This window comes from Pseudopodoces humilis, chromosome 6 (assembly GCF_049639895.1).
Source record: "Pseudopodoces humilis isolate 2021_Gansu_Grassland_sample_001 chromosome 6, ASM4963989v1, whole genome shotgun sequence".
Lineage (NCBI taxonomy): Eukaryota > Metazoa > Chordata > Aves > Passeriformes > Paridae > Pseudopodoces > Pseudopodoces humilis.
The window spans coordinates 17,201,681-17,228,921 of NC_142205.1; the positions used below are offsets into that span (position 1 = coordinate 17,201,681).

Below are 27,241 nucleotides of genomic sequence, written 5' to 3' on the forward strand. Positions count from 1 at the left end.
TTAAAATGCCAACCTCACAGCACCCTGACTTCATCTGTACAGGACATGCAATGGAAATGGCAGTGCACAGGAAGCAAGATGGGAACATTAAAGAGCATTCTCCACCGCTTTGTAGTTCTGTACTACAGATCTATATACAATCTATTATGTAATAAACTGAAAAACTCACCTTTATGCAAAAATACACTGCAACAGTAACTTGTATCTTTTCAGCAGGCACAGTTTGAAATGAAGAACCAATTTCCTTAAGGAGGTTTGTACCTTTATTTTTATTTATTTATTTTTTTAATAGAGCAATATAAACAGCCTATTTTAAGTTATGTTGGCAAGTAGGCACATATTTAGAATCTCTGTCATGTGCTTTCAGAAATAAAAAATAAATAAAAGGGTTGGGCTTTTTATTTTCTCTAGGTGTTCTGTGAATTAAGATTGATGATTTAGTATTCACTCAAGAAGACAAGGCTAAGGTGATACTTGTTAAAAAGCAGAAACACCTAAGAAAATTAACAGGAATATAGCAGGTCTTAGAATCACCTTCACATTTCTAGTCCAGACTCATAATGATACCATGCTACCATAGAGCCCATCATCTTTACACAGGTGAGCAGTTGTCTCACAGGAGAAATACTGTGGCCTTGCAGAAATTTATCATATATGCTTTAATTTCTATAGTACTGAATAATTTTATTGAAGCTTTATAAAATGCTTCCCAGTTACATAAAGGCACCTTGCAGCAGAAGCCAGGATTCCAAGTGGAAAGGTGTGCAGGGCACTTGGGCTGGGCTTCTTGGGTTTTGCTCATTAGCATACACATCTTTAAGAAAAAGATGTATATTGGGAAATCAGAAAATTTCCTGTTAGGAAGGATACATGACATATGTGGTTGACAAACTGAGCTACCAACTTGCTGAGTTAACAGCTGTTACCTGTTAAATTCATGGGGCTGGGGAAGGGAAGAAAATGAGCAAATTTAAATGGCACATAAGCTGTTCAACAACAGGGAAGAAGTAATTTTACCCTACTCCTAGGATGGTGGCAATTATGCTGTTCTAAAACACGGTGTTTTGGGAACACAGATCACCCCTTGGATGGCTTTAGCCATCAAGTGCTGTGGTACTTCTGGCACATAACCTTATTCCAAGTAATTTTTTTATGACACTCCTGGGTCTGGCTGCATGTTTGCAGACAAAAGCTTCAAAAAGAGGCTGGTAGGGGCTGAATTAGAACCATCAGATGTTAGCAATTAAACTCCAGCATTATCATGTCTAGACACTAGGCACTCCTAGGGCACCTCAGAGCAGCTTCATCTCTTGATCTTTACCACAGTGAAGACATTTTTACCTATTAAGCAGTATTAAGATTTTGCTCTTGTTCCCCAAGCTTTCCTTTATACATGAGGATACTCAGCAGTTCTTTACAAGACTTTAACTGGCTTTTGTTCCTGTTCTTGAGTCCAAAAACACTAAATATAAGGTGGTAAGTGCAACAGGCGAGAGAAATTGAGTTGAGCTGGTATCTTTAATGAACTAAACTTGCCAGGCAGCTAACTTACATAAAAGAAAGATGAGAAAAATCTCTAAGTATAAACCAGTTTTATCAAAAAGATGACTGTTGAAGATGACAGGAAAGCTGAGCCATGGACTGAACAGCTGACACTACTCTATAATGCTAATATAGAGTATATTAGTAATATACTCTAATTATAGAGTATACTAAATATACTCTAATATAGAGTATATAATGCTAATATATATAGCATTATATATAATTATATATATATATATTTATATAATATATAAATAATGATAATGCTGTTATCATTGTGCAGCTGCCTCCATTTTTCATGGAAAGATGCATTTCTTGGAAACCAGTAAGATACAACTGTTCTAAGTGAGGCTTTTTTTCCAAGCTCTTTTGTGTTGTTCAGGCAGTTCAGCTATGGGATAAACAGATGACATTACTTTACAGGATAGGACACTGTAAGTCATCATCAGGGATGTGTCCATTTATTGATAATGGTTCCCACATCCAGGTTATCTTTCAGCTGAGAAGTAGTGATTTTTAATGAACTAAACTGGCCAGGCAGCTAACTTACATAAAAGAAAGATGAGAAAAATCTCTGTGTATAAATCAGTTTTATCAAAAAGATGGCTGTTCAGAAGATGCCAGCTGCCAAAATGGCAGCGTTTTAGCGCAATCTTTTGGATTGTTCATTACCCATATGTGGAAGGAGCAAAGTACTGGTGATTGCAATCAAATCTTGAGACTGGCCTGAGAAGGTATTTTTACATCTGCAACTGTATTTAATAAAGGTGTCCTTTCAACTATCGTCTTCTACTTCTTATCAAAATCTTCCCCGCAAACACTATGTGCCTTATAGTTCTCAAGCCATGATTAAATTCAAGTACAGTTTTACTTGAAATTTGTAGTACAGCTTCAGCCCTAAGAGCTTAAGATTAAACTGTGGCCTGATCCAGTTAAGTGCTATGTGTCAACAGAATTGACAAGTTCATGTATCACAGCTCCTGTAAGAACCTGTCAAAGCTGTGTGTCTGGCACCTTTAGAGATAAGCCTCTTAATGATTAGATTCACACTACATCCAAGTATTTATTTTAAATATCTTGCTCAGCAGCTCCAGATGTTAGCAAGGATGCCTCCTTCCCTAAGAAGGACAGTGTCCTTTCTGCATGTTTCTATTTCACCAGTTGCATCCAATACAAACACCATCAGCTAACAGATGAAACAGAATCCCTGCACCCTGCAGATTTTTGCTGTTTAGATTTGGATTCTGCCTTATAGGAACAATTTACTCATTTGTGAACTAAAGGGAAATTGCTGCAAACAATTCAGAAAGCTGTTCCAGTGTCACAATGTAGAAGGCTGTTGGGGAGGGCAGAACACAGAATCTGTGTTAATTTGTAGTTGGCAACAGATTTTGGGGAAAAGGCTGCAGGAGGAGTATTTGATGCTGAAACATAATGACCATAGACAGCAAATAGAACTTTAGGTGGATAAAGTGAAAATGTCAGGTATGTATTATAAAAAAGGGTTCATCCTATCAAAAATTACATAGTGATTCATACAAAAGACTCTAGGCTTTCCAAGTGAGCTGAAGCCCTCCTCCTCCAGGTGAAAGCTGAAATTTACTCTTAGAAGATAAAACATTTATATGAAAGAAAAAACCACAATATTATGTCTTTAGTCATTTTACCAACAGTATGTTTCTGAAACAATCTCTAAAATCAAGTTCTAAAAATTAATCTATGCTAACATTTAGCATTTTCTTTAATTCACACAATTACTGGATGTGAGGCTATTCAATGATGTCCCACTCAAAGAGGTATAACCAACTCTTACTATATGCAGCAATTAAGTATCAAATGCAAAATATCAAGAATCTTCATCTAATAGAAACAAAAAATCTCATTTTTATCCCACTAATATCTTTAGTCTTGCCTCATCTATTTCATTACAAAGCTTAAAGAATGTAAGATTTATAGGTATTATTCTACTGAGTAAATGCTGACTTCAGAGAAAATGCCATGTTCAGCTAAGCACTTAATTTGTATACTCAAATTGTTTACTTTGGGATTATAGGTGATTAAAGGTTGTTTGGCTTTTTTAAGATAAAGTCACATCAGACATGAAATCAGCTGGCTGTGAGTCATGCTTTGAGAATGTCAGCAAGACCATTTCTGCACTGACCTTTTCATTTCTGTCTTTCAGCTCTCTAGAGCCATCCTCCAGAATTCCATATTTTGCCTACAGTGCTTTGGGGAGGCACAACCTCAGCCAGCAGAGCAGCTGCTGTGAGCTCTGTGAGGGCTTTTCAGAAGTGGCCAGGTGAGTGGAGCAGGCATATGGCTGCTTTCCTCACCTCTAGCCAAGGACTGCCAATTCCCAACTGCTTACAATGGAGGCAAGTTTCAGCTGTGATGTTGATGGGCTTGACATACAATCTTACTAATTTACCGGTTTTCAAAACTCTTCTATAGAAAATAAATTGTACATCTGCATTCATAGATACCACCACATAATTTCCTTCTACATCTCCCCAAATGTCCATATTCAACCAGTCTGGGAAGCAAAGGTATATAAACCTCACTTAAACTAAAACCAAACTCCTACAACAGGTTCCCCTTTTTTGAAAGCAAGTATTAAAAATTCATTTAAATTAGATGTTTTTTTCATGTTTTATATGTTAATCTTGAACTCAAAGGAGAATAGTACTTCTCACAGATGTGTATGCTATTAATCTCTGTAGGACCTGGATACTGTGATCAAATAAAACCAATGCAAACTGATCCTTTACTTTGCTCAGGGATGTGACAAGGCAGCAACACAGAACAACAGCTTCAGCAAGCAGCCCAGTGCTAACACAGAAGTGGTCAAAACATAATTAAGTAAAAATGAAAGAACTTAATAAATAAGTTATTGTTTCTTCCAACATCTGAAATATTTCTTAACCTACACAAAGCTTAAATTCTTAGCATTTAAGGTGTTCTGATAATGGGTAAGATCCAATTAACAAAAGATGTATCTGCCCAAATTAAGGTGCAAATGAGACCATATGCAAAGTCAACAGCATGCATTTAGCAATGATCATGAGGAAGAAAGACAGAAGATTCTGTGTAGACTTCATAGCTCCTTCCAGCATCTGCAGGGGCTTACAGGGAAGTCAGAGAGGGATTCTTTATCAGGAATTGTAGTGACAAGACAAGGAGTAAGGGGCACAAACTGGAAGACGGGAAATTCAGGTTATATATTAGGAAGAAATTCTTTTATCTGAGGGTGGTGAGATACTGAGACAGATTGCCCAGGCAAGTTGTGGATGCTGACATCCCTGGCAGTGTTCAAGGCCAGGCTGGACATGTTGTTGAGTAACCTAGTGGGAGGTGTCCCTGTTTATGGCAGGGGCAGTTGAAACTAGATTATCTTTAAGGACTCTTCCAACCCTTAACATTCTGTAACAAAACCACCAAAACTTTTCTAGCCATAAACCAGGGTGTGTTTATACCCTTTTCCCCTATACCCTTGACACTTTGTTTTTAGAAGTCTGCTTCTACTACTAGTATGACTGCACAAATATACTCACTTTTATCATGGATACAACCAGCCCTAACTATTGCTGTTTCTAGTCTCTCCATTTTTTTTTGTAGATAACACAAACTGCCCCCACTTTTTGTTATCTACTTTCCTTTATATATCTGATTCATGATTGTTGCTACTCTCTCATTGATCCACAGAAGGCCAAAATAAGCTTTTTGTGGTTTTGCTTTAGGGGTTTTCTTGGAATGGTTTAAGTAGTTTTTCACGCGAAGTTTAATTACAATTCTGAAAATAAGCTTGCTTTACGCTATTAGGAAGGAAAATATGAAAAAGCCTGAAGACTTTCTGTTTCTAACTTTCTTAATAAGATACTTTATTCAATATCACCCCTTTTACAGAGTCTAATAACCTGCCTTCCACGGTTCAGTTACAGAAATTCTTTCAATTTAAGATTCTTCATGAAAAATGCAGCAGATGAGAGTATCACTGTGTTTGTCAAGACTGTATCAGAACACAATGTCTTAATTTATCATGTGAGCCAAAGCACTTGTTGGCCAAAAAGCAAATGTAGCTATATATATAGCAGTGAGTGAACTAAGCATGTTTATTAGAGTTTATTAAAGCGATGATTTAAGAAATATTTTACATTAAGGACCCCATCTGTACTAAGGCTAGTCAGAGTTTATTAGGTGCTACAAGAAAAGCTTATTTTTTATCACATCAAAACAGGGAAAACAATCAAGCTATGCAGAAGTATTACACACGGAATTAATTTTAAAGGTGGGTTTCAAGATATACTAAACTGATGTTTGGATCCAAGCAAATCTTAGAAAAGGGGGCAAGTGCTAAAAGCAATGGGCAAGCAGGCTCTAAAGGATAACTGATCCTACCCCAAGTCCCTATCATACCTTGTTCAGATAATAAATAATCTATGGACTGTTTTGACATTTTTCCATATTCTACTCGGACTACATTTTTCCAGCACTATAACTTTAAAGATAAAAAGTAGGCTTAAATTATTTGCATGAGTACATACATTTGTTACTATAAAAAAAAGCACAGTATCAACACCTGATTAAATATGAGTATCTCAGTTTGAGCTACAGACTATGTATGAATTGTTCCTAGCTGTGTAATATACAAATTTGTCTCAAGAGATGATTGTTTCTCCTGACACATGCCCTTACTGTCTGCAGTTCAGTTTTCATGACTTGCAGCATTTGGAACGCAATAGGATCAAGTTGCTGGTTTTGACTTCTAGATCCAAAACTGCATTTTGGCCACCAAAAGAAACACTCCTGCACTGAATAAAAACTCACAAAGAGCCATTACAAAGTAGTCAGTTGTCTAAGATGTGCAGATATGTTATCAAATAGATTTAAAACAGGTATTTGATATATACTTGTATATTTAAATTGTTTTCTTTGGTAATACCCATAAGCTCCTTTTTTCTGAGTGTCTATCCTTATAGCTGTTAGCCTAGATACAAGCTAAAAGTTACCTCTCCTGAAACCAGGAAAATAGAATAGCAATCAAAACTGAGTCATACACTTGTCAAAATGTTCCTGAAAGAATTCTTAAATGGTAACTACCCACAAGAAGTAAAAATAGAACCCAAACTATAACAACACTGTCCTATTGCAGAGGTTTGTAAAGTCCATCCAAGATTAATTCACACTATCAAACAGACTACTTAGATGCTGCAGTAAATCTGGCAATCAGTAATTAAACATATCTGAACAAGTTTATAAGTTATTTAACAAAATATTTGAGTATGGGAAATGTTAGATCTGTATTGTAATGCAAATACTCTTAACTAAAAGACCCAGAAGTGGAAAGTCTGAAGTGGGTAACCAACTAACCAAGCATATACAATCCAATTCCATTTGTTGCTTAAAGGCTGAGTTATGGTATCCTAACTAGATTATACAGAAGCACTTTTTCCTATTTAATAAACACAACTTTAGCAAAATGGGTATAAGCACTGGAAACAGGTCCAACCTTGAGGCTGTATCTCTATTTGCATCAGAGTGGTTGCACCACTCTGCAACTACAACTTCAAATTGGTCACAGAAGCAGGATGATACAAAATATGATCTTGTTTACACTGAGGCATCAACAATTTAAGTGTAGAAATCTATAACTTCAGTAGTTTCTTTAGTAATGGAAGCTCCTAAGTTCCAGATAAAGAAACAGAAAAATCAATACAACATTCAGCGCAGTATTATTTTAAAAACCCAACAAATAAGTACAACTTTGAGCTGCTGGGGAAAATACTATTTATTATACATTTAAATACAAATTTGAAATGTGTTGTGGACACATCTGCAGGGTTACAGATAAAAAAATGTACAAAGTTGTGTTCTGCATCTCTCAAGAATGACACTTCAAAAAAAATTTCACAGAATACCAAGCAAGAGTTCATCTTTGTAAGAACAGCAAAGGTAATAATGCATAGAATTTTTTGCTTGGCATATTATCTTTGTTCCCTCCCTGCATAAAGTACCTACAGTTTGTAAACAGTCTTGAAGTGTTAATAGCTTTAAGGAATGTGTAATCACAGTTTATATGGATTCATCCCACAAAGAATGCTACACAGTAGTTTCGTGTTTCCATAACCCAGTTCTAATATTACCAGTACTGTCTGCAGTGAGCAAAGGTCCATCCTGTCCACTGCTTTTAATTGGTCCATTCTGGATAGCTAAATTTAAGCCGTAAGATTTTTGTTGGTTTTCAAGTTCGGCCGCTATTGGCTTCCTTAGAATATCTTTTTTGTTGTTGGTAGCTATTGTTTTCTCTATATTTCTGCTAGTTTTTGGAAGTGTACTGCAAGCATCACTGCTGTCTTGCTGGGACTGGTTATACTGACGTTCTCTGTATGCCAGATAGGCTCTTCGGCTCCTCGAGTGCCCCTCGCTGTTGCTCTGGCGAGTTTTGGGTAAGCCATTTTGCACACTTCCTTCCACACTCGTGGGAACGTCATAAGCATATTCCCTGAGCACGGCAAGCCTGCTGGCACGATGGCCCTTGCTCCTGTTCTTATGGTGCCGGCTTGGGTGTCCGTTTGTCCGAAACTGCACCTCTAACGGAGCTACATGCATTTTGATATCATTATCTACTGAATGTTCTGTCAGGCTGTTATCAAGTTGAGGACCTGTGTTCAATGGCAGAGAAGTAGGGTGGCACTGAGCTGCTGCAGCTTGTAAGTTAGTTAGTTTACAACCTTGAGATGAATTTTTTAGGCTTGAGGCACTTTTATTTGTGCATGAGGATTCTGCACTACTGTTGGTGCATTTTGGGGCCTCTCCGTTGGTTCCACTGGAACTGGAGGGCGGCACGTTTACTTGCACTGAATACGTACTCCTTCCTGGGCAGCAAGTTGTTATCCAAGCATGCCTGACATCTTCCCTGTTAACGCAGTGGTGCACCATGAGAAAGGCACTGAGGCTTAAACATGTTGCCCCAAAAAAACAGCTGAAGATCAGGTCCATAGGATAATACAGGGAGACGGACAGAGCTCCAAAGATCCACAGCGTAACATACAAAACCAAAGTAAGGCCCACTCCCAGAAGCTGTGCTGGAAAACTGTGCTCGTTCTCCAAAGCAGACGTGGACACCAGGGACACTGACAGTGAATCCTGATGGGCCAGTTCTCCGTGTTCGTTGGTGGCCAGACGCTGCTGCTCCTCCATGGGCTCCTTCAGCTCATATTTGCGTTCCGGGTGACGCTTTAGTTGTATGAATATGCTAAGAAAATACATGCAGTTTATGAAAATTATAAAACTAGCAGGTCCAAAAAATGCTCCTAAGCTAGGTTCCCAAGCCATCCAGCAACTGCAAAAGAAACAAACCGAAGAATAAATTAACATCTCGCACAAGTCATTTATGCTTTTTCAATTCACTGAAATGATCTTGTCTGTGCTACATTTTCTGGAAGAACCAGAATTAATTGCAACAAGTATTCAGAGAAAAGCAAGCCTAAGAAATCCTATGACAGAGCTCTCACTTATAGGGTACTTACTAAGGTGCATTAGGTCTGCTGCCATAATTTCGGATGTTTGCTGCAGCTGTTATTCCGCAAACGATGATAGGGATCCCTCCACCAATAAGGTAGAACCTGAAAAGTAAAACCAATTTATCAGCAGCAGCTTAAGTGCAATGGATTTTTTTCAGTCACCATGAGGGAAATTATAGCTTTCCAGGATTCGGGAAACACAAATTCTTTATGAAACTAAACAGGGTGAATCAGGTTTGGGCTTTGGCAGTATCAATTATTTTCTAAGTCTTCTTCTAAGCTGCCTCTCTCTCAAAGCTGCTCACTTGCACCTCCCACTCACAGACAATGAACAAAAGGATACAGTGTTAGAAGGAAGAAGCAAAAGCTCTCAGTCAGAAGTTGTAACCTGCTCGAAAAGAATAAGGGATTAGAATGAAAACACTAAGTGGTATGTCCCACATTCCGGAGATCAACTTGCCTAATATTATATACAGTGTTACTTGAAAATTTTTTGGATGCAGGGGGTTCAGCAGATGGCATGTTGGTTTATTTTGTCATTTTTAATAGACTGTTATTTTATAGTATATACTTCCTGCTTCCCTGTGGTGGTATTAATGAAAACTGTACACTTTCAAGAAGAAAAAGGGCCTATGTTGTTGGAGCATCTCACTTTTCATTCCAATTTCTAAGAATTCACATTGAATTCATTAGTGGCAGATAAATAATTATGATAATAATTCAAATTAACAGCACTCAGTCCTGCAGCTTATATGAATCCAGTCCAAATTCAGATCAGAACACAAAAGTGAAAACTCTTACTGTGACATGCGGGTGAGCATTTGTTTTTTATCAACAGGCAACATCTATTATGGTGGTCCTGGACTTTTCCACTACATTTCTGATAATTCACCAGAAATTACTCTTGTCTCACTTGAGACCCAAAACAACAGTCTAAAACAAATTATGACTTTCTTAATCATATTTAACAAGATCAGTGTATCTTGATCTTGGAAATCAAGATACACTGAATTTATTATTTAGTTGCTGAATCCTACAAAGATCATATTCTGACATTGGTTTATTCTGTATCTTGATGCAGCAATCAGGAGCTGGCCAGACAAAACAAATCTTACTACATTACTACAGTTACTACATTATGGGTAGTTTTATTTTGAATCTAAGTTTAAAAGACAACTGAAAAAAAAATCCTTCTATGGCCTTTCCATACAAAAATATCACACATCTATCTAACTGAGGAAATTGCTGACCCACATGAAGCTGGATACTGAGAAAGTCTGAAAAATATAAAGCATGTTTGCTTCATTCTTGTCTTGGATACTTGTCTCCAGAACTACTGCCACTGTCAGAGATGAGGTGTTCAGACCTGAAATGTCATGCTCATGTGTGTGCAGAACTGAATCTGTGAGGCTGGTACTTTTACTGCAGTGTTTTTCAAAGCAGAAACTTCAGAATTAATAACAAAGGATAAAAAAATGCTTGTATCTAGAACTGAAAGTGTTACTTGAAGATAATCAGAAAAGCATTTGTTTTTCTGCAGTCTCTGTACTTTCAAAATCAAGCTCTTCAAATATTTGCTTGAATCTAATCAAAGTTAATCAACTTCTGCCACCTTGTGGAGAATTTTAGCGTAGCAGTTTTTAATTAATTCCCAGAAGCTGAGGAGGCAACATGAACAAGGTACGTCAGTATTTTCTAGTAAGAACATTTCACATGTCTGAATTTAACAGACAATTAGTTTGTCTCATTTACAGAATTTCAGAAATGAAACTTCTAGGAGGAACACATCACAAAGAACACTATTTTCATAAGATAATGAGTGACAACCCTATTTTTCAAGTAATTTGTAAACAATCTTTGTAAAATACATTTAACTTTATTTATTTAAATTGCAGTGTTTGTTAATTGTGTTAGTAGTTCTTCACATTCTTTCTTCTGACAATTTAATGGGTTGTGTTGCTATCTAAAGTCCTAATCAAACCTTCAGTGGTGATGTTGAAACACTACCATTTTTTTAATTTACAAATCAGCAATCTGTAAAACACTAAGACCAATAGTCTTTCAGCTCATTGTCCTTAACATAACGCGGAGGAACAGCAAAATCTGAAAGGAACTTCACAGATCTGGAGAGAACACAAGGGTAGTGACTTGTTACATTTTCTTGTCAGAATATAAACCTGGAAAATAAGAACCTACAGGAAGAAACAACTCACCTCAACATTGGCCTGGGTGGAGGCGGTGGCTCATCAGGATCTTGACACCTTTTTGCTTTTTTGGTTACCTGCTTGTAAATATTACGAGATGTCACTCCCAGCCACAATACCGTTGCAAGAGTGGAATAATGGAGAATTATCCCAACCTTTAAACAAAAACAGACAAAAAAGGAATTAACCCCCAAGTATTTCCTTTCTACTGAGTTAATACAGTAATCATAAAACTCACAACTCACCACAAAGCTGAAATTTTCAAAAGCTCAATTCAAGAGAAAAAAAACCTCTTATTTTATATGACCACTCTAAGTGTCAAGTCATAATTGTTTAAAACAAACAAAAAAATATGTAATGCAAACCCATGCATGGAAAACTTAGTAACAGGGGAAAAATTTCAGAAGTGTACATATCAATCATACACTTTAGGAAACTGTATTTTATTTCGGACTTAATTTAAAATGTCCTGTGTTACAGAGAGTATTCAAATTGAAACAAGAAAGGGAAGATGATACTGTGACAAGTGTGGGGCAGATGGCAATATAAAGACAGCCAACACTCATCAGCAATTTTACCATAATGCAAAGATAAAGAAACTGTATTAGATGTTTAACATGCCCAGACATCAATGCAAAGTCTGCATCACAGTGGAATCCCCTTATCCTGTACTGCTTTACTTACAAGCCAACACTGCCATGGCAGCACATGCAGGCAGAAGTGGCAACACTTTAGTTCCTATCAAGCTGACTACAAGTGGGATTTTTGCCAGTTTCAGTCACCAGTAAAAACACTCAACTCTCAAACAGCCTATCTGTATCACAAGGCTTCTTCTAGAGGATTTCTGCCTCCAGGAAGGTAAGAAAAAAGGTCTCGTGTATGTGTGTGCACATGTAGGAGAAAGATCAGGGATATATTTTATTGCAGCACTTTGACCCGTCAGCCTAATAACTCCAGTAAATTCAAACAAAAAGCATTATGGAATATTATGGTGAAGAACTTGAAAATTTTTTTAATCACTGAATCTAAAAAAAAAAAAATTACAAAATTTCACTGACATTTTTTGAAAGCAGTAACTGTTGTTATACTGAAGCACTGCAACTGAATTGAGGTGGTCAAATCTTAGAAGGGCAAATCATTAAAAAGGAGTCTCTATAAAGCATGAGGGCTTGAAACACTTCTCTCCCCTCCCATTTGTTTATACTGAACAAATGGATATAGGTATTTTAATACCTGTGAAAATCAGATTTCTCATGGCCTGTGAAGGCCACATAGAGGCCTATAAAATTATTTCATAGTAATAAATTTTTCTGTGATAGCATTTCAGAAAAAAAAACCTGTTGCACATTTTACAAGGGCATGTAGTGATAGGAGAAATGACATTAAAATGAAAGACTGTTGATTTATATTAGATGTAAAAACGTTACTTTTTTACAGTGAGGGTGGCAAAAACAGAGGAACAGGTTACCCAGAGAGGCAGTAGATCTCTGGAAATATTGTAGGTTAATATTTGGAAATATTGGATGGGGCTCTGAGCAATCTGATCTAGTTGAAGATGTCTGTCTTTATTGCAGGGGTGCTGGACTAGACAACTTAAAAGCAAAACATCTTTTTTTCTAAATTTTGTATTTTGATGAATGCCTATGCAGCATTAGAGTTCTGTAGGAAGCAAGGGGGGCATATTCATACATAGGACTACAGAACCAGTAATTCAGTTTTACTTACCGCTTGGCAAATACTGGCATTCCTGGTCTGAGTTATGCCTCCAATAAACACCACACACGTCAGGAAAATATGAAAGCTCAAGTTGACTAACATATGCCAGCTTTTAACACTGATCCTGATCACACTGTTAAAAGAAACAAATCAGAAAATTTAAAACATATCTACATTACTGTTTTCAGAAACTAGCAAGATAAGCTTGTGATAAGTGACATATAATTCCTGTTAATGATGGTTTGAATACCACATACTTTGTAATCAAATACGATCTCTAGACTTTATCACAAGAATTCAAAACAACTGCCCATTACTAACTTTATACATCTATTTGGGGCCTGATTTAAAAATTTTAGGATTCAAGCTTTCACATCAACAGAAATGTAAAAGACTCAACAGTTTGTTAAGTTCTACCATTTTTCTAGAGTGTCTTCCTTCATCATGAAGCAAAATGAAGAATTAAAGGAGAGACACAGTTATGAGAGCTAAATTATCACACCCAAGAAAAGATGAAATAGCTACTTGCGTAACTTAGTTTGCATCAACAAATTTTATAGGGACAGAACACTGAAAGCATATTATTATATCATGCTGTAATAAAATAGAAAAGGTAGTCCTAAGCATGATCAAACTCATTTTCTTAGTCTGGTAATTTTGACTCCTACCTGTGATGGTATATGTAACTGACCATGATCATCAACAGGCACATCAGCAAAACCATGGCAGTGGCATAAATTACTGGATGCAGAAGATCAGCTGGCTGTGTATATAATTCAGCTCCAGTCAAGTCCTGAAACCAAAACCAAAAATAACATTAATCCACTGTATCTATTTTTTGAGGGTGAGGGAATGACAAAGGAAACACAAGAAATAACAAACACCTTCTAGATGAAACGCCTTCCTTCTCTTCCCACCTTTCCCGAAAAAACTCACCAACTATTTATTTGTTATTTCTGGGTTTCTTCTGCAATTATCTGCTCTTCTGGCTGACCTCTATAAATGCAGTCACAATTCTTATAGAACAGTTCAACCTCATATATTCTTGAAGATACAGAGAGGTCAGCAGCCTATAGAAACACCATTTTCTTAATCTTAAAGTATCTGTATATACAGATGTGGAATAACTGTGTGTTTCAGTTGTGATTATCTTCTTTAACAGCCCAAAGATCATCACAGAAAGTGCCCTCAGCAAGTCTACATGACGTTATAGAGTGGGGGGACTTATTAACAGATTGGAGGACAATCAGAGGGATATGGTGAGACAGAGAAATGGGTTGATAAAATATCATGAAATTTAGGAAAGGAAAATGTTAAAGGATCTGCATCTGGAATGCAATAACCCCATGTACATAGAGGCTGGGTACTGGACTGATTACAAAACAACGTGAGTTAGTGGTAGACAAAAGCCGACCACAAGTCAGCAATGTCACCTGCAGCCCAAGGCCACGCTTTGGTATGTGAGCACTCATACAAGTGGGTGAACTGACCCTTCCCTGCTGCTGAGCACTGAAGATCACCCTGCAGAACTTGAAATTTGAGGCTCCCCAGCATAAGAACACTGACATACTGGGTGGAGCAAGTCTAACAGATCACCAGGATGATTAACAGGATGAAGCATACAGTGTCTGAGGCTGAAGAAGATGTCTTTTAAGAAAAAAAGGAAGAGAGGAGAAATCTCATTATTATATTAGACTACCTACTAGGATGGTATAAAGAAGACCAAGTAAAACTCTCTAACTCTTCTTGGGCCTAAACCATCCACTAATGAACGGAAACCGGAATTATCAGCAACACAGAAAATTCTGATTAGATACAGGAGAAGAATTCTCAAGTGGTCACATACTGCCCAGAGAGACTGTGTCCCTGGAGATACTCAAAGCTTGACTGAATATGCCTGAAGCAGTAAGATTTGACTTTAAAGGCAGTCAAACTTTAAGCAGGTTAACTGGACCAAATGGCGCTAGATGTTCCTACCAGACTGTTATTCTATGATTACTGCGTGACCAGAATAGATAGTTGATAACTCTAAGAAAATTCAACAGCTCTATAGCATCAATTAAATTTTCTCAGTCCACTCCAGAATGGATTTTCATTTACTCAAAAGAAGAAATACTTCTGTTTGGAAGCATTTACAATTTACTGGAGTTCCAGAAGTGGGGAGGGGACACAGACATGACATGACAACTCAAAAGAAACTGTAGTCCCCAGCACAAAATACATTAAATTTACTTAACTGTGATTAGTGAAAATAATATATTAAAAATATTTTTTTTTGAATGGACAGGATACAGGAAAGTCTCTCCCCTATAATTCTCAGTGAGTCACTCTTAAACTTCTGGAGTTGGCAAAGTTCAAAAGTGTCCTGAGAAAAAGGAGAAAAAACTTAGCATTAAGAAAGAACAGTAGAAGACTGGGAGGAAGTTTCAGTCTGTTTTGAGAAAAAGCAGTGATATTTTTAAGCTTAAAATCAGTAATCTGATTTTATGGACAGGAAAAGAGTTTTTGAATTGAGGCTTACAATTAAATTAGAGTCAACAGTCTCTTCACCATACCTTCAATTGTTCTTTCATCAGCATATAAATTTGTTATTCCTAACTAACTCAACAACCTCATTTCATACTAATTTAATCAGATTGTCAGTTTGATTCTTATCTATTTGGTTTTCTTTGGCACCTGTAAAAGGATAAGAATTTATGCCTCAGGCAGCCAGTGTCATCCGATTTCAACACTACCCATGGCCTGGTTGTTATGCAGATGGGGAACCCTGAGAACTCACTGCTGTTACAAGCATGAGCAAATGTTTTGTCACACCTGGCCCATGAACACCAGCAACAGAAACAACAGGATAATTCTGGTTGCTGCTTCCAGACTGGTGTCAGGTAACAAGATCTCATTTATGTATCCGTGTGAATGTCAAAGAAGGAGAGCTACACAAACACAGGATTTACAATGGTCTTCTAAAACATCTATACATCTTACTACAACTCAGTATATATGCCTTGCCTAGATAGCCAGGGCCTTGACCCAATAACCAATGGAATAAATCAATGGGATTCTTTATCCATTGCACTGACATTTTTCATCAGACCTAGTAAAAAGAGTAAGGGGAACTAATAATGTTATTTCTGAGCTAAACTGATCCTAAATAATTATGAAGTAAAAAAAAAAAAAGAATGACAGTACAGTAACAGTAAAGATGGCATTAAGAATACTGGGGAGTTTATAGTTAATTAGCAGAACTCTTGTTTCTTCTCAACCACTATTGCTGGGCTTTTTTCCCTCTGTTCAGCCTGTAATAATGAGTTTTCAGCTCAGCCTTCTTCTTATCTCTTCTATTATTAAACGTTGGTGAAGATAATCTCCAAATAAATATGAAGTTTTACAACTGCATCTGCCTAAATCACTAGATCAGAAAACCAGGCACTCAGTGATGTCTTTCCTTATCAGATGACTTTGCATTATGTTCTGAAATGTATGAAGTAGGTCAGTACACTACAATTTCCTTTCTTCTACTTGTATAGGTACTAAAGTAGATTAAAATAGAGCAAAATAGCTCTGGTTAAATCATTCACCATCCAGGCAGGATGATGATCCACCATGCTCAGGTCCCTCCTGTCACTGCAGTTTCATGTATTTGATGTTAATGACTGCTGGATTAAAGAGCAAGCTTCTAAAACAGAGCCAAAAAGAACTTCCTCTGAGCCTGAGACCAGAACCCAGACTTTCACAACATGATGGGAGGCCAGAAATGAAATAGGCTATTCACGTTTTTTCTGGTTAATATATGGATAGGCATTATGAAAACCTAATTTAGCAGCACTTAGACATCCAGAGTTTCCGCAATGTATTATCTGTGTGCAAAGAATATCTGTCAGATGACGTTACTCTGTGCCACTCCACCTAGCCCCTCCTCTCCAGTCTCTACAGCCTAACATTTTGGAAAGTGACTAAATATTTAAGGAATACCAGTTTTGAGCAAGTATACAACAAGAGCTACTGACAGAAAAGGAAGAAAACTGCCCCTTTTTCCAACTTGATTTCTGATTGTCAGCAGTTCTCTCTATAATTCACAAGAGGCTATTCATACAATCTTACCATGCATTAATTCAGAAATAGTCTTTACAGAAGCAGATTGAACATGCTTTTCATTTTTCTTCCTCCAGGTGACAGAAATGTGACCAATTTAAAGCACAATCTCTCTTAACATGCATATTATACATACAGATGAAGTTTAATTCTGTTTTTAAAAATGCTGTTAAATTTTAGGAAAGGATTATATATTTTAAAAATATCAAAGAAAGGAACACTACTTGTAGAAGTTTAGTTGATTGCAAAAGTTTAAAGTAATTTAAAACAGTACCCTGAAAGGTGAAAAGTTGCTTTCTTTGAGCTTTCTTAAAAAGCTTGACATGTAAATCAATTTTATGTTAAGTTTAGCTTAGTAATTACTATTTCATTCTCTCAGAGGAAGATTTTTGAAAATCTGAGTTGCTAAAGAAAAATATCAACTTCCAATCCACTAATCATCATAAAGAAGTGCTCTTTCTTCCATGTAAGATTACTTAAAAATATATATTTAATTTCACACAGAACACATTAACTGCCACAAAACCCATACCAAATTTACATTTAACAGTATTTCCTAAACCTTGTAATATTTCACTCAGCTTACTGCCAGCCCACCCTTTTTATGTATCACATTTTATAATTTAGCATCTGTAGGGATTACTGACAAGCAGGGTAGCAGTTACAATCTATAAAAAGGGAAGCTTCCCTGGCCAGAATCTGAAATTAAAAGAGTTCTGAGAACAGACAAATTCAGTTTCCCAATTGAGGAAACTAAAAGAAAGTGTCTCCTCTATCACCATATTTCAGAACTGGTTAACCATTTTATTGATATCAATATGCTTAGACTAGACTTTAGATACTATTTTTCAGCAGTATTTAAAAAATATTTTTCGTAGTTATTAACTGTTTTGATATTTTCATATTTTTTCCTAGTTTATCCAGTTGTATATTAATTATTACCTAACTAATTATACTTTGATAGATTTCCACTTAAACCTCACGTTACCTCAACATTCACACCAACAAAAGCAAAAACTAAAGATATATTTATTAGTCTAGTTTTCTGTAAAATGGAGTGTGGGAGTGCTTGTTTTCCTTAACACAAGAAAAAAACCAGAATTGTATCTTGAAACATTTTTAAGTTCCAGAAAGAAACTGAATTCATAAGTGTCATACCATTAAAACAGCATAGTTGCTGAGGGAATAGCACTGAATGGTTGTAATATTTTCATCAGACAGAAGGATGCGACATCCATCAGATTTCCATCCCCCTTGTCCATTCAGGAGATCGAAGTCCCACTGAGCTGCAACAGCATCTGCTCCATGTGCAATCCGCCGCAGTGTCACATTGATAGGAACGTGGTGACTGGCTACGTTTAATCCATCTGTTACAAAGGAAATGCATTTGCACATAAATTTCTCATCATGTAACACATTAGATGCTAAAACCTTCTACTGGATACACACTGATCAAAACAAGGGAGTCAAAACTGTTTACTAAATACCATAAAAAAGTAATAATAAAAACAAACCTATCTTGGTAAGAATAACAGGAGTTACAACTGTACGGCGTTTCCCATCGTCAGCCAGATTTGTTGAATTTCCTGTTGCTGGGAAAAGCTTTCCATTGCGAAATGCAATAAGCTGAAGCTTGTAGACAGATTCATCTGCTGGTCTGATTTCTCTTTTTTGTTTCTGGGTAAAAAGGGAAGCTGGCAACTGGATAGAGGCCTCTACAATTGTGTTCTAGAAACAAACAGATTTTTAAAGTTGCAAAGAGAAAATTATGCTCTTTACATAGATTAAATTAACAACTCCTCCATATGTACAGGGTCAGAGATTAATGCATTAGCAGACTATGTATTGCGAGCAACCTATGTGGCAGTGTTTCCAAGTAATCCAGGACAAAATAGCTTAATCTTAAAAAAATTTTCTAAAAGAAAAAAAGTTCTGATTCTGCATTTACCTTACTTGTTACAGAGACTGAAGTTAAAGTTGGTATCAGTAAAGTATTACAAGAGTTTTTCCAGATTAGACTATTAGCAACTAGAAGCAGCAACCAACACAAGCAGAGAAAAATGCTGCAATTATGCAATAGTACCATTCAGAACAAAATGCTGTGTGCAAACAGGGTGGTTTTACTTGTATATAAATAATACTTGAATGAGAAGCATGCATATAATTTCATGGAATTACAGAAGTATAAATTATAATATACATCCTGTAGTAACATTCAAGCAAATTAAGTGCTAAAAACAAACTGGTAAATTGGGTAATATAATTGAAAAAATACTTTAATGGAATATAAGGAAGTGTTTCCATTGTGTACACACCCACATATGGATGTAATATATATATATATGGGTGTGTGGGTGTGTGTGTATGCACAAGCACACACAAAATTAACCTCTCAGGTCCATCTTCTATTTCATGCTTAATTACAGTATTACTCTGAGCAGAGTATTTCACATTTTTAAGGAGACTGATAATGTCTGGTTTAATAAATAACGAAGGTGAAAATGCAGAAAAATAAAGATCTTACAAACTAGGAAGTGTCTCAATTTCCATTCTTATGAAAAGGTCTGAAAGGATCTTTCAACTTAAAAAGTTACAATGAAGAAAACCATACCTACTTATTAAAAGTTGTGTCCATTAAAAGAACTATTTTATAATCAAGCTTTATTATCCTTTATCACTTTAATTCTCACAGTCATTTTGGATTACACAGAAATGCTAATTTAACCTTAGAAATTAATAACAATAAATTTGCTTGCCAAATTATTCATATATATTATTAGAAAGTTAGTAGGGAAATAAAGAGCATCCCACCTTTAAAGCCAGGCTTGAGAGTGTATTTGAAACGTTGCACTTAAAGCTTAATTGTTTATCAAGATTTCCATCTGGGTCTCTTCTCCCATAATCACTGAGTCCTGTACGGTCTGATGTAGCCACTTTCTGAAACACTGTGCAAGTCATCCCAGTGAAACCAGCAGCCTTTATTACATAGGCCTCAAGAGCAATATTTGGAGAATACTGTAACAACAAAAATCAAACATGAAATCATTTTACACACCACAGACAGGATAATAAATAATCTTAAAGGGATTCTCTGCCTTCAGAGAACAACACATCCAGAAAACCATCTCTGTTTATCTGGTAGGTATAAATCTTTACGGAGTATTGCTCTACTCCCTTCAGAAATAGTAAGCGTTTCAGATAATGCCAGCATCTATTAAGAAAAATAAAAGCTATTCAAATTCAAGAGTGAGCAAAATCTCTTATAAATAAATAAATAAATTCATACTTACAGTAGAATAAACTTGAGCTCCATTTGCAAGCCGATACATAGCAATTTTCTGTAGACACTGTACAATTCTGGTGCAAGCCTTGGCTTCCCTTTGTGCCATCCACAGAACACGTTCATCAGCCAACATAATATTACTTGCTATGTCCACCATGACGTCGCCGAGCTAACATGGGAGAGAAGTAAGACTCTTTTATAGGTATGAAAGCATTCAGCAGGTAGGGTCATTATGAGAAAATATAAAGTGAGTTGGTAGTGCAAAAAGCACAAGGAAAATGGTTGCTCCTATTTTAATCACCTCTTCATGTTGAGATACTGAAATACTTTGACTCGGACATTTACCCCCACTGAAGAAAACTGTCATGCCAATAGAATGTGCCTGTTTATTTTATTAGGAAAAAACCCATGATAAATATTTTATTAAAAGGAAAGTGTGCAATGCTCCACTTTCTACTGTACTAACTACTTAATTATTTGCAATCAACTTGAAAACTAAAACTATAAATCAATTATAATACAGTTTGCATATATGATAGAAGATAAAAGGAAAAGAGTAAAACAGGCAAAAAAAAACACACAACCCTTCTGTTTTGCTTCCTTTTAGCAAGTCAAACTTTTTTTTGTTGCTTTCTTGTCTACTTCAAATTTGCACAACCTTTTTTAGGTCATGGGTTTACAGGAGAGAGACTGCAAATATCCACAGGTATCAGCGCTGCTTTCTAACCATCAATTACACTGTTTTAAGTTCACAGTCTTTATCCTGCCTTCAGTATGAAAAACAAATACAAACTATAAAGGCAGCTTAATTATTTAGACCAGTCTACCAAAAATAATGAGCACCTACATTGACAACATTGGCCTACACTGAATTTTCACAACATTTAAGGAACAGTGACAAATACTGGACCAAAAGCAAAGGTAAGTATAATTTTTAGTTGAATTAACGAAAATGCAATTCACAGTACCTAAATTTAAGGATTGGAATTTTCTGCTTGAAGAGAGAAAGGACAGGGTGAAGAAGGTATCTCCTTTATTTACTATACAAGCTTCAAAACTTTTTTCAGAATATTACTAATAAGGACAAAACATTTGCTCTTTTTTTTTAATCTTAAAATATAAAGGCAAGAATTTGAATATAAAAGTATTTATACTTTTGAGAACTGGCTCTCTTAGGAACAGAAGTTACAATCAGTAAAAATTCTTAACTAACACAAAGCCTTAAGTAGCATTTGCAGGCTGTAGTCTCTTCATTAAATCTTCAACAACCAAGTTAAATTAATTGAAAGTGCTTATCATGACTTATTACTACTGGAGAAATGGCAACAAATTTCACACATCAACAAATGGTGATTTTAGAATATACCAGCAGTGTTAATATCCTTAACTAGCAGAATTCAAGTTGCTTCATACTTTTAAAATATATTACACATTATTCCTTCTCCTACTTATTGAGGTATGAACAAGCTTTTCCAGCTGTGTTCTAATTTACGACAATCTGCTAAGAACTTTCTGAACATTTGTCTTGTTGCTTCTGATATGAAAGAGCTATTAAATGAACCTGTTTATTATTTATTGTACTAATCTTTCAGAATAGCCACTTTTCCACAAACTAGGGAATGAGTAAAAAGATTGTGTGAATGAATATGAGTAACAGCATCAAGAGTAAGTTTGCAGAGTAATAACCTGATAAGAAATCAAGCCTTATTAATAGATACTAAAATTTTTACATAAAATTATACTCATGTTCCTCAAATATACCAGCAAATCACAGGCTGGCTTCAAAACAAATCTATTGAGGAAAAATCTCATTGTCTAAGATGAAAATCCTCTAAGGAATTCTGCAAAAGATGTAGAACCAGCATTTACGGTTTTCTGAGGGTGGACAGGGAAAATTTGGCTTTTTGGTTTTTTGCACGAGTTTAAATTTAAGGCAGTGTGGTCTTCAACTTCCCAACATGCACTGTACAGTGAGATCAATATAACCTCTGTTCAGCAGTGAAACAGAGAGTTTCTACCCACTGGTGGGACTATTCAATTACTTGCATTTTTCTCCCCAGCAATGAGCATTCTCTAAGATTTTGTTTTAATGTCTTATGTTATATTCTGCAAGGCAGTGGAGTACTGAAAACCTTAGAGATATGGCTCAATATTGAATAAAGACAGTCTATCATGGTGGAAGGGGAGAAGATAAGTCTTGTTTTATTCATTATTGAGAGGATCTCTGAGGCTTTCATTATTTGTGGTTTTAGGTAAGAACGTACCAATGAAAACCTGTGTGACCCACTCCATATTAAATAAAAACAGACTTACTGTACCTATCTCCCTGCTCCAGTGCTGACCAGAGGTGTTACTCACATTACAGGTCCAGTGAATGCTGGATCATCTCAGCGCGAATGCAAAGTCTGTGACCATGGGTCAGCAACTTCAGGGACCTACTAAACAAACAGAAACATGGAATAGAATCTGATAATCCACTAACTCAGTGCCTGCATCTAATGTTGGGAAGATTTCACTGCTCAGAATACTTAAGGACAAACACTTTGATTATCTTTAAAGTGATGGCAAATTATCCAGTTACCTCTTTATATTTCTCTGCAAATCTTCCAAATTTTTCTATCATTTCAGCCACAAAAATAACATCCATTTTATCAGAAAAATTTGCTGCTTCAACTGTGTAAGCCAAGAGCTGTCTTGCTGTTGCCACTGCATTAGTGAGGTTGAGCGGCATCTACACAGAGAACAAACATGAGCATTTGAAAAAGAACAAGACAGAGACAACACTTCACCAATTAATTGCATTGATCCAAAGACAAGAGCAATTCCCATAGGGATCACAGTGTTTTGAGTAGCTAAGGATCACCACCACCACCTTATCTGTAAGCAAAAACATTTCCTACAAGCCAGAGAGCTACCATTTGTACTGGCAGTCAGCAACTTGGTTTTGTGCTGTTGTCCTAGAAGGGAGAGAGGTATTGCACCAAAAAAATAGGAGGAACACCCCCCCCCCCAAAACAGTACTGTCAATTGCTTTTCATTTTCATCAAAGCCAAGCCATGGCAACACAAAGCTCTTTAAATATAGCATTTTACAGCAAGAGAAGCCAAAACCAATTCAAACACACCACTGCCACAGCATTCACTCTCAATTCTGTAATTACAGGAAACATTTGGAATGGCATACATACACAAAAAACCAAGACAGATCTCACTATGACAAAGGTCATGATTTCACTCCTGAAACAAACCCCATGCTGGAAAATTCATCACAAATAATAAACAACATCAATATGTCTGAGCCAGCAGGGACCAAAAATGGGAAATTTTACATAGTACAGTGGAAAGCTGTGCTAATGTTATCAGCTCGTGTTCAGATGCTGTTTATCCATGATAATCCAAACTAGAGAGGTTCTCTCTCTCTCTCTCTGGTTTTTTGGTATGGATATATCTAGCCTACTGAATTCGAAAAGTGCTACATAAGCACAACCATATTATTTGTCCTTGCTAGTCTTAGCACTTGTTCCTAAATTTCAATGCAACTAATGGAATTTTTTGTCAATATGCTAAAAGTCATGCATTTAAAGTGCAAATAAAAGTTCAAAGTCATAACACATACTGAACAAAGTCAACTTTCAAATTCAGACACTCTATAATTTCTTTGAACTTTTTCTTTAATCATTAATTTATCTTCACTTAAAACTCTACCTGTTCAGTACACAAACAGTGTATCCAAGAACAGTGGAATATGAATGCTCCTGTAGAATGTTAAAAAGGTTTCATTTTATTTTACATGTGAACCGTTACTTGATGTAAAATGTTTGGCAAAGTTCTGATGTTTGAAACAGCTCAACTACTACCTTTGTTCAAAGGCTATAAACATGCTTGTAATATGATTACATTTAACATTAGTCTCAGAGACAAGAAACTTCTGTGCAGAATACTGCTAAAAATTCCAGACCTACTACACATAAAAAGAAGGCAACTTTCATAAGTAAAACAACTCCCACACCAAAAATGTTCCCCTTCTCCCTTAAAAAAAATTCAGCATAGAATACCTGTGTACATTTATTTTTGGGTAGATAATAGAAGTTATCTACCTCACACACCTCACACACACTATTCTTTTGTTTTTGTGAAGATACCGATCTGATGCTTACATTTTAAACTTCCTAACACAAAGCTGGCAACATATTTCCACAACCTGAAAAATGTTGGCTAACCAAAAGCAGTTATAAGAAGCTTAATTCATCTAGGCTCTTGAGCAGCTGGGCTACAGTACATACACAGGAATGACATTTAGTTGTCACAGGCCTTGAAGAAAAATGTGAATTCCCAGGTGTGAAAAAAAGCAAACCAGGAGCATCAGAGCTGTGTTTAAACTAATACTCAACCTTTCTGTGTCCCAGAAAAGGAAGAAGTCATCCCCAGCATGATTTCTCTCCTGTTAACCAGTCATTAAGAAAGAACACTCTTCATTTGAGCTCTGAGACCTGTTTCATGTGACCAAGCCATGGAATGCACCCCTAGTGCTAGGAATATAAAGCAGTAAAGCAGAATAGTTATGTCACCCTCTAAGTTTATCTTGGGCCAAAACAGGCATTCCCTTCCTTTCCTTCTCACCCCTGCCATCTTTGGTGGCCAGAGCTCAGGGATCATCAGGGACCAGAGCAGGAGAACCAAAGCTATGTCAGCATTAGGAAGTACCTGAACACAGAGGGAGCAAGTCAGCCCAGCTTACACAACAGGCAGTACAAATCTTTTGCCTTAAACTGGAATTAGCCCAATCAACTGAACATTAAGATTTCACTGTGTGTATAAATCTAAGATATCCCAAGGGGAAAATACCAGTTTAGATCCGATTGTCCCAGTTGGGGGCTGAGGTGCTTTCAGATAGGTAGTGTGAATTTTTCCCTAAAAGAATGTGACATGAACTGGAACACTCTAAACCCACACAACATGTAGAAATCCTACACTGGGCTCAGACAAGCACCACACGGCCCCATGTTAAATGTAAGTGGTGCTACCAACATCATCAACTCCAGTGACCAAGAATTATTATTAAAAAACAAATGAAAAACCAACCACCAAACAAACTCCAAAACACCACACCGTAACAATCTCATATTTCCATGGTTTTACCTGTTGCATCCATACTACTGGTCTGACTGCACAAGTTGGAAAACAAGTTTAAACCAGGAGTTCAAAGCTTTATGGAGTAATTTCCAGCACAGCACCTATACAGACAAGGTTGGGTACATCCCTGCACAACAGCATTTGTGGAAGTGTGTACAAACTAGTCATAAACCTCAAAAGGAACTTGGAGCTGAAAAATTTTGCTTCATACCTACAATTTAAATTCTAGAATACTCTCTTGGATCCTGGTAAGTGCTACTAGATAAAGAAGCCTAGTTAATACTATTTTCACTAGTTAACTCTTATCAATCACACCAAATCTATCAAAAGTTTACAGCTATAAAGGCAGACCAGAGTTTGACTATTCTCTACTACTATAACAAAAAGAGCTGGTCACCATTACAGATTAAACCTACCTTGATTCTTTATAGCATGTGGGCAGAACAGGGCATCCAATTGACAAAAATAATCATGACAAGCCATTCTCTTATGCTTTAGATAAGTACAAAGAATAAAATTTTCCTTGTACTTTCAATCTATGGGCACTCAAAACAGATACTAAACCAAGCTTTTAACCTAAACCTACAAGTTTCAGTATTGTACTCAGAGGCGTGTGTCCATCACAACCTATCTAGACCATCATTACTTCCCACTTAAAGAAGATGAAGTGTTTTCTGAGTTTTTAGATTTTCATAATTTGAATAGATTAGATTTTCATCTAATTTGAATTCTGGTTTTACAGAAATGCACAAATTACCTGATTGAACATATAAAGAACTCGAGTCACATCATTTGCATACTGGCACCTGGAGTAGTCCTCGTCTGCCCAGTACCCTCCCCTGTCGCATCTGCGCCAGGCTCTTCTCTCATCTTGTGAGTTGCCAGGATATATCCCACTGCCAGCAGAATAACGTGTACACAGCAGGTATGCTGTGATGCCTGCCAATGTTCTGGGCCACCTGGGGAGTCAAAAGGAAAAGAAACCCCTCACATTTAGACAAATTTACATGACAAGTAAATAAAAGGATTAAGCACTACAACATGAAATAAAGAGACACTCAAAACTAAGCATCTCTAAACTATTTAAAAGGCCACCTTGGCTCATCTTCAGTATTTTCAAGCTGTTCATATTTGTGTCTATTAACAAAATGAGTTCTAATGCTAGCATGCTTTTTTTGAATTCCTTCATGAGGTTTCAGGTGGAGGGAAGAAGGTGCTTATAAAACAACTAAAAATAGATCACAATTTTTTGATAAAAAAATCTTGGCTGCTTCATGAAAAATTCCCGGTTAACACTATAAAAACAACTTAATATTAGCTTTCTACTTGTCCTCTACACATGCATAAAACTGCATTCATACTCCTACCAAACTGCAGATATGAACAGAAGACTACATCTGCAGTATTCAAGGAACAGTAGTAGCAGTAGTACAACCACTCTGACTGGTTTTGCAAACAAAATACCAAATAGAAATTAATGGGAAAAAATTTGTTCATAATGCCAAGAAAGGAGGAAATAATTCCTTTCACTCAAGGTATGTGAAACTATGCTCTTAAGAAAACTCCTTATGTTCTCTCCACTTTGTCCTCTAATTTTACCGCATATTTTATCTGTACAAACAAACTTGGATAACAACAAAAAACCCACAGAAAATAAACTGCAATACATGTTTAAAGCACTGATCATTCATTAGAGCAGAACTGACCCAAAGAAAAAAATAAGAATAGAAGGAAACCATGCCTGAATTAAGA

The 27,241-nt window shown here is 36.4% G+C and overlaps 1 protein-coding gene across 1 annotated transcript in view; it reads right to left on the reverse strand.

Annotated features, from left to right (window-relative positions):
• Positions 1-5,656: 5,656 nt before the first annotated feature.
• Positions 5,657-27,241, reverse strand: part of ADGRA3 (adhesion G protein-coupled receptor A3) — a 55,279-nt gene continuing 33,694 nt past the window's right edge. Inside the window, exons 9-19 of the mRNA XM_005517801.2 lie at positions 26,247-26,448; positions 22,939-23,088; positions 20,365-20,526; positions 19,886-20,089; positions 18,589-18,802; positions 18,233-18,441; positions 13,654-13,778; positions 12,995-13,118; positions 11,279-11,424; positions 9,072-9,167; positions 5,657-8,884 (exon numbers count right to left, since the gene is read on the reverse strand). Coding sequence (XP_005517858.2) covers positions 7,642-8,884; positions 9,072-9,167; positions 11,279-11,424; positions 12,995-13,118; positions 13,654-13,778; positions 18,233-18,441; positions 18,589-18,802; positions 19,886-20,089; positions 20,365-20,526; positions 22,939-23,088; positions 26,247-26,448 — 2,875 coding nt within the window. The 3' untranslated portion in view covers positions 5,657-7,641. The remainder of the gene's footprint in view (positions 8,885-9,071; positions 9,168-11,278; positions 11,425-12,994; positions 13,119-13,653; positions 13,779-18,232; positions 18,442-18,588; positions 18,803-19,885; positions 20,090-20,364; positions 20,527-22,938; positions 23,089-26,246; positions 26,449-27,241) is intronic.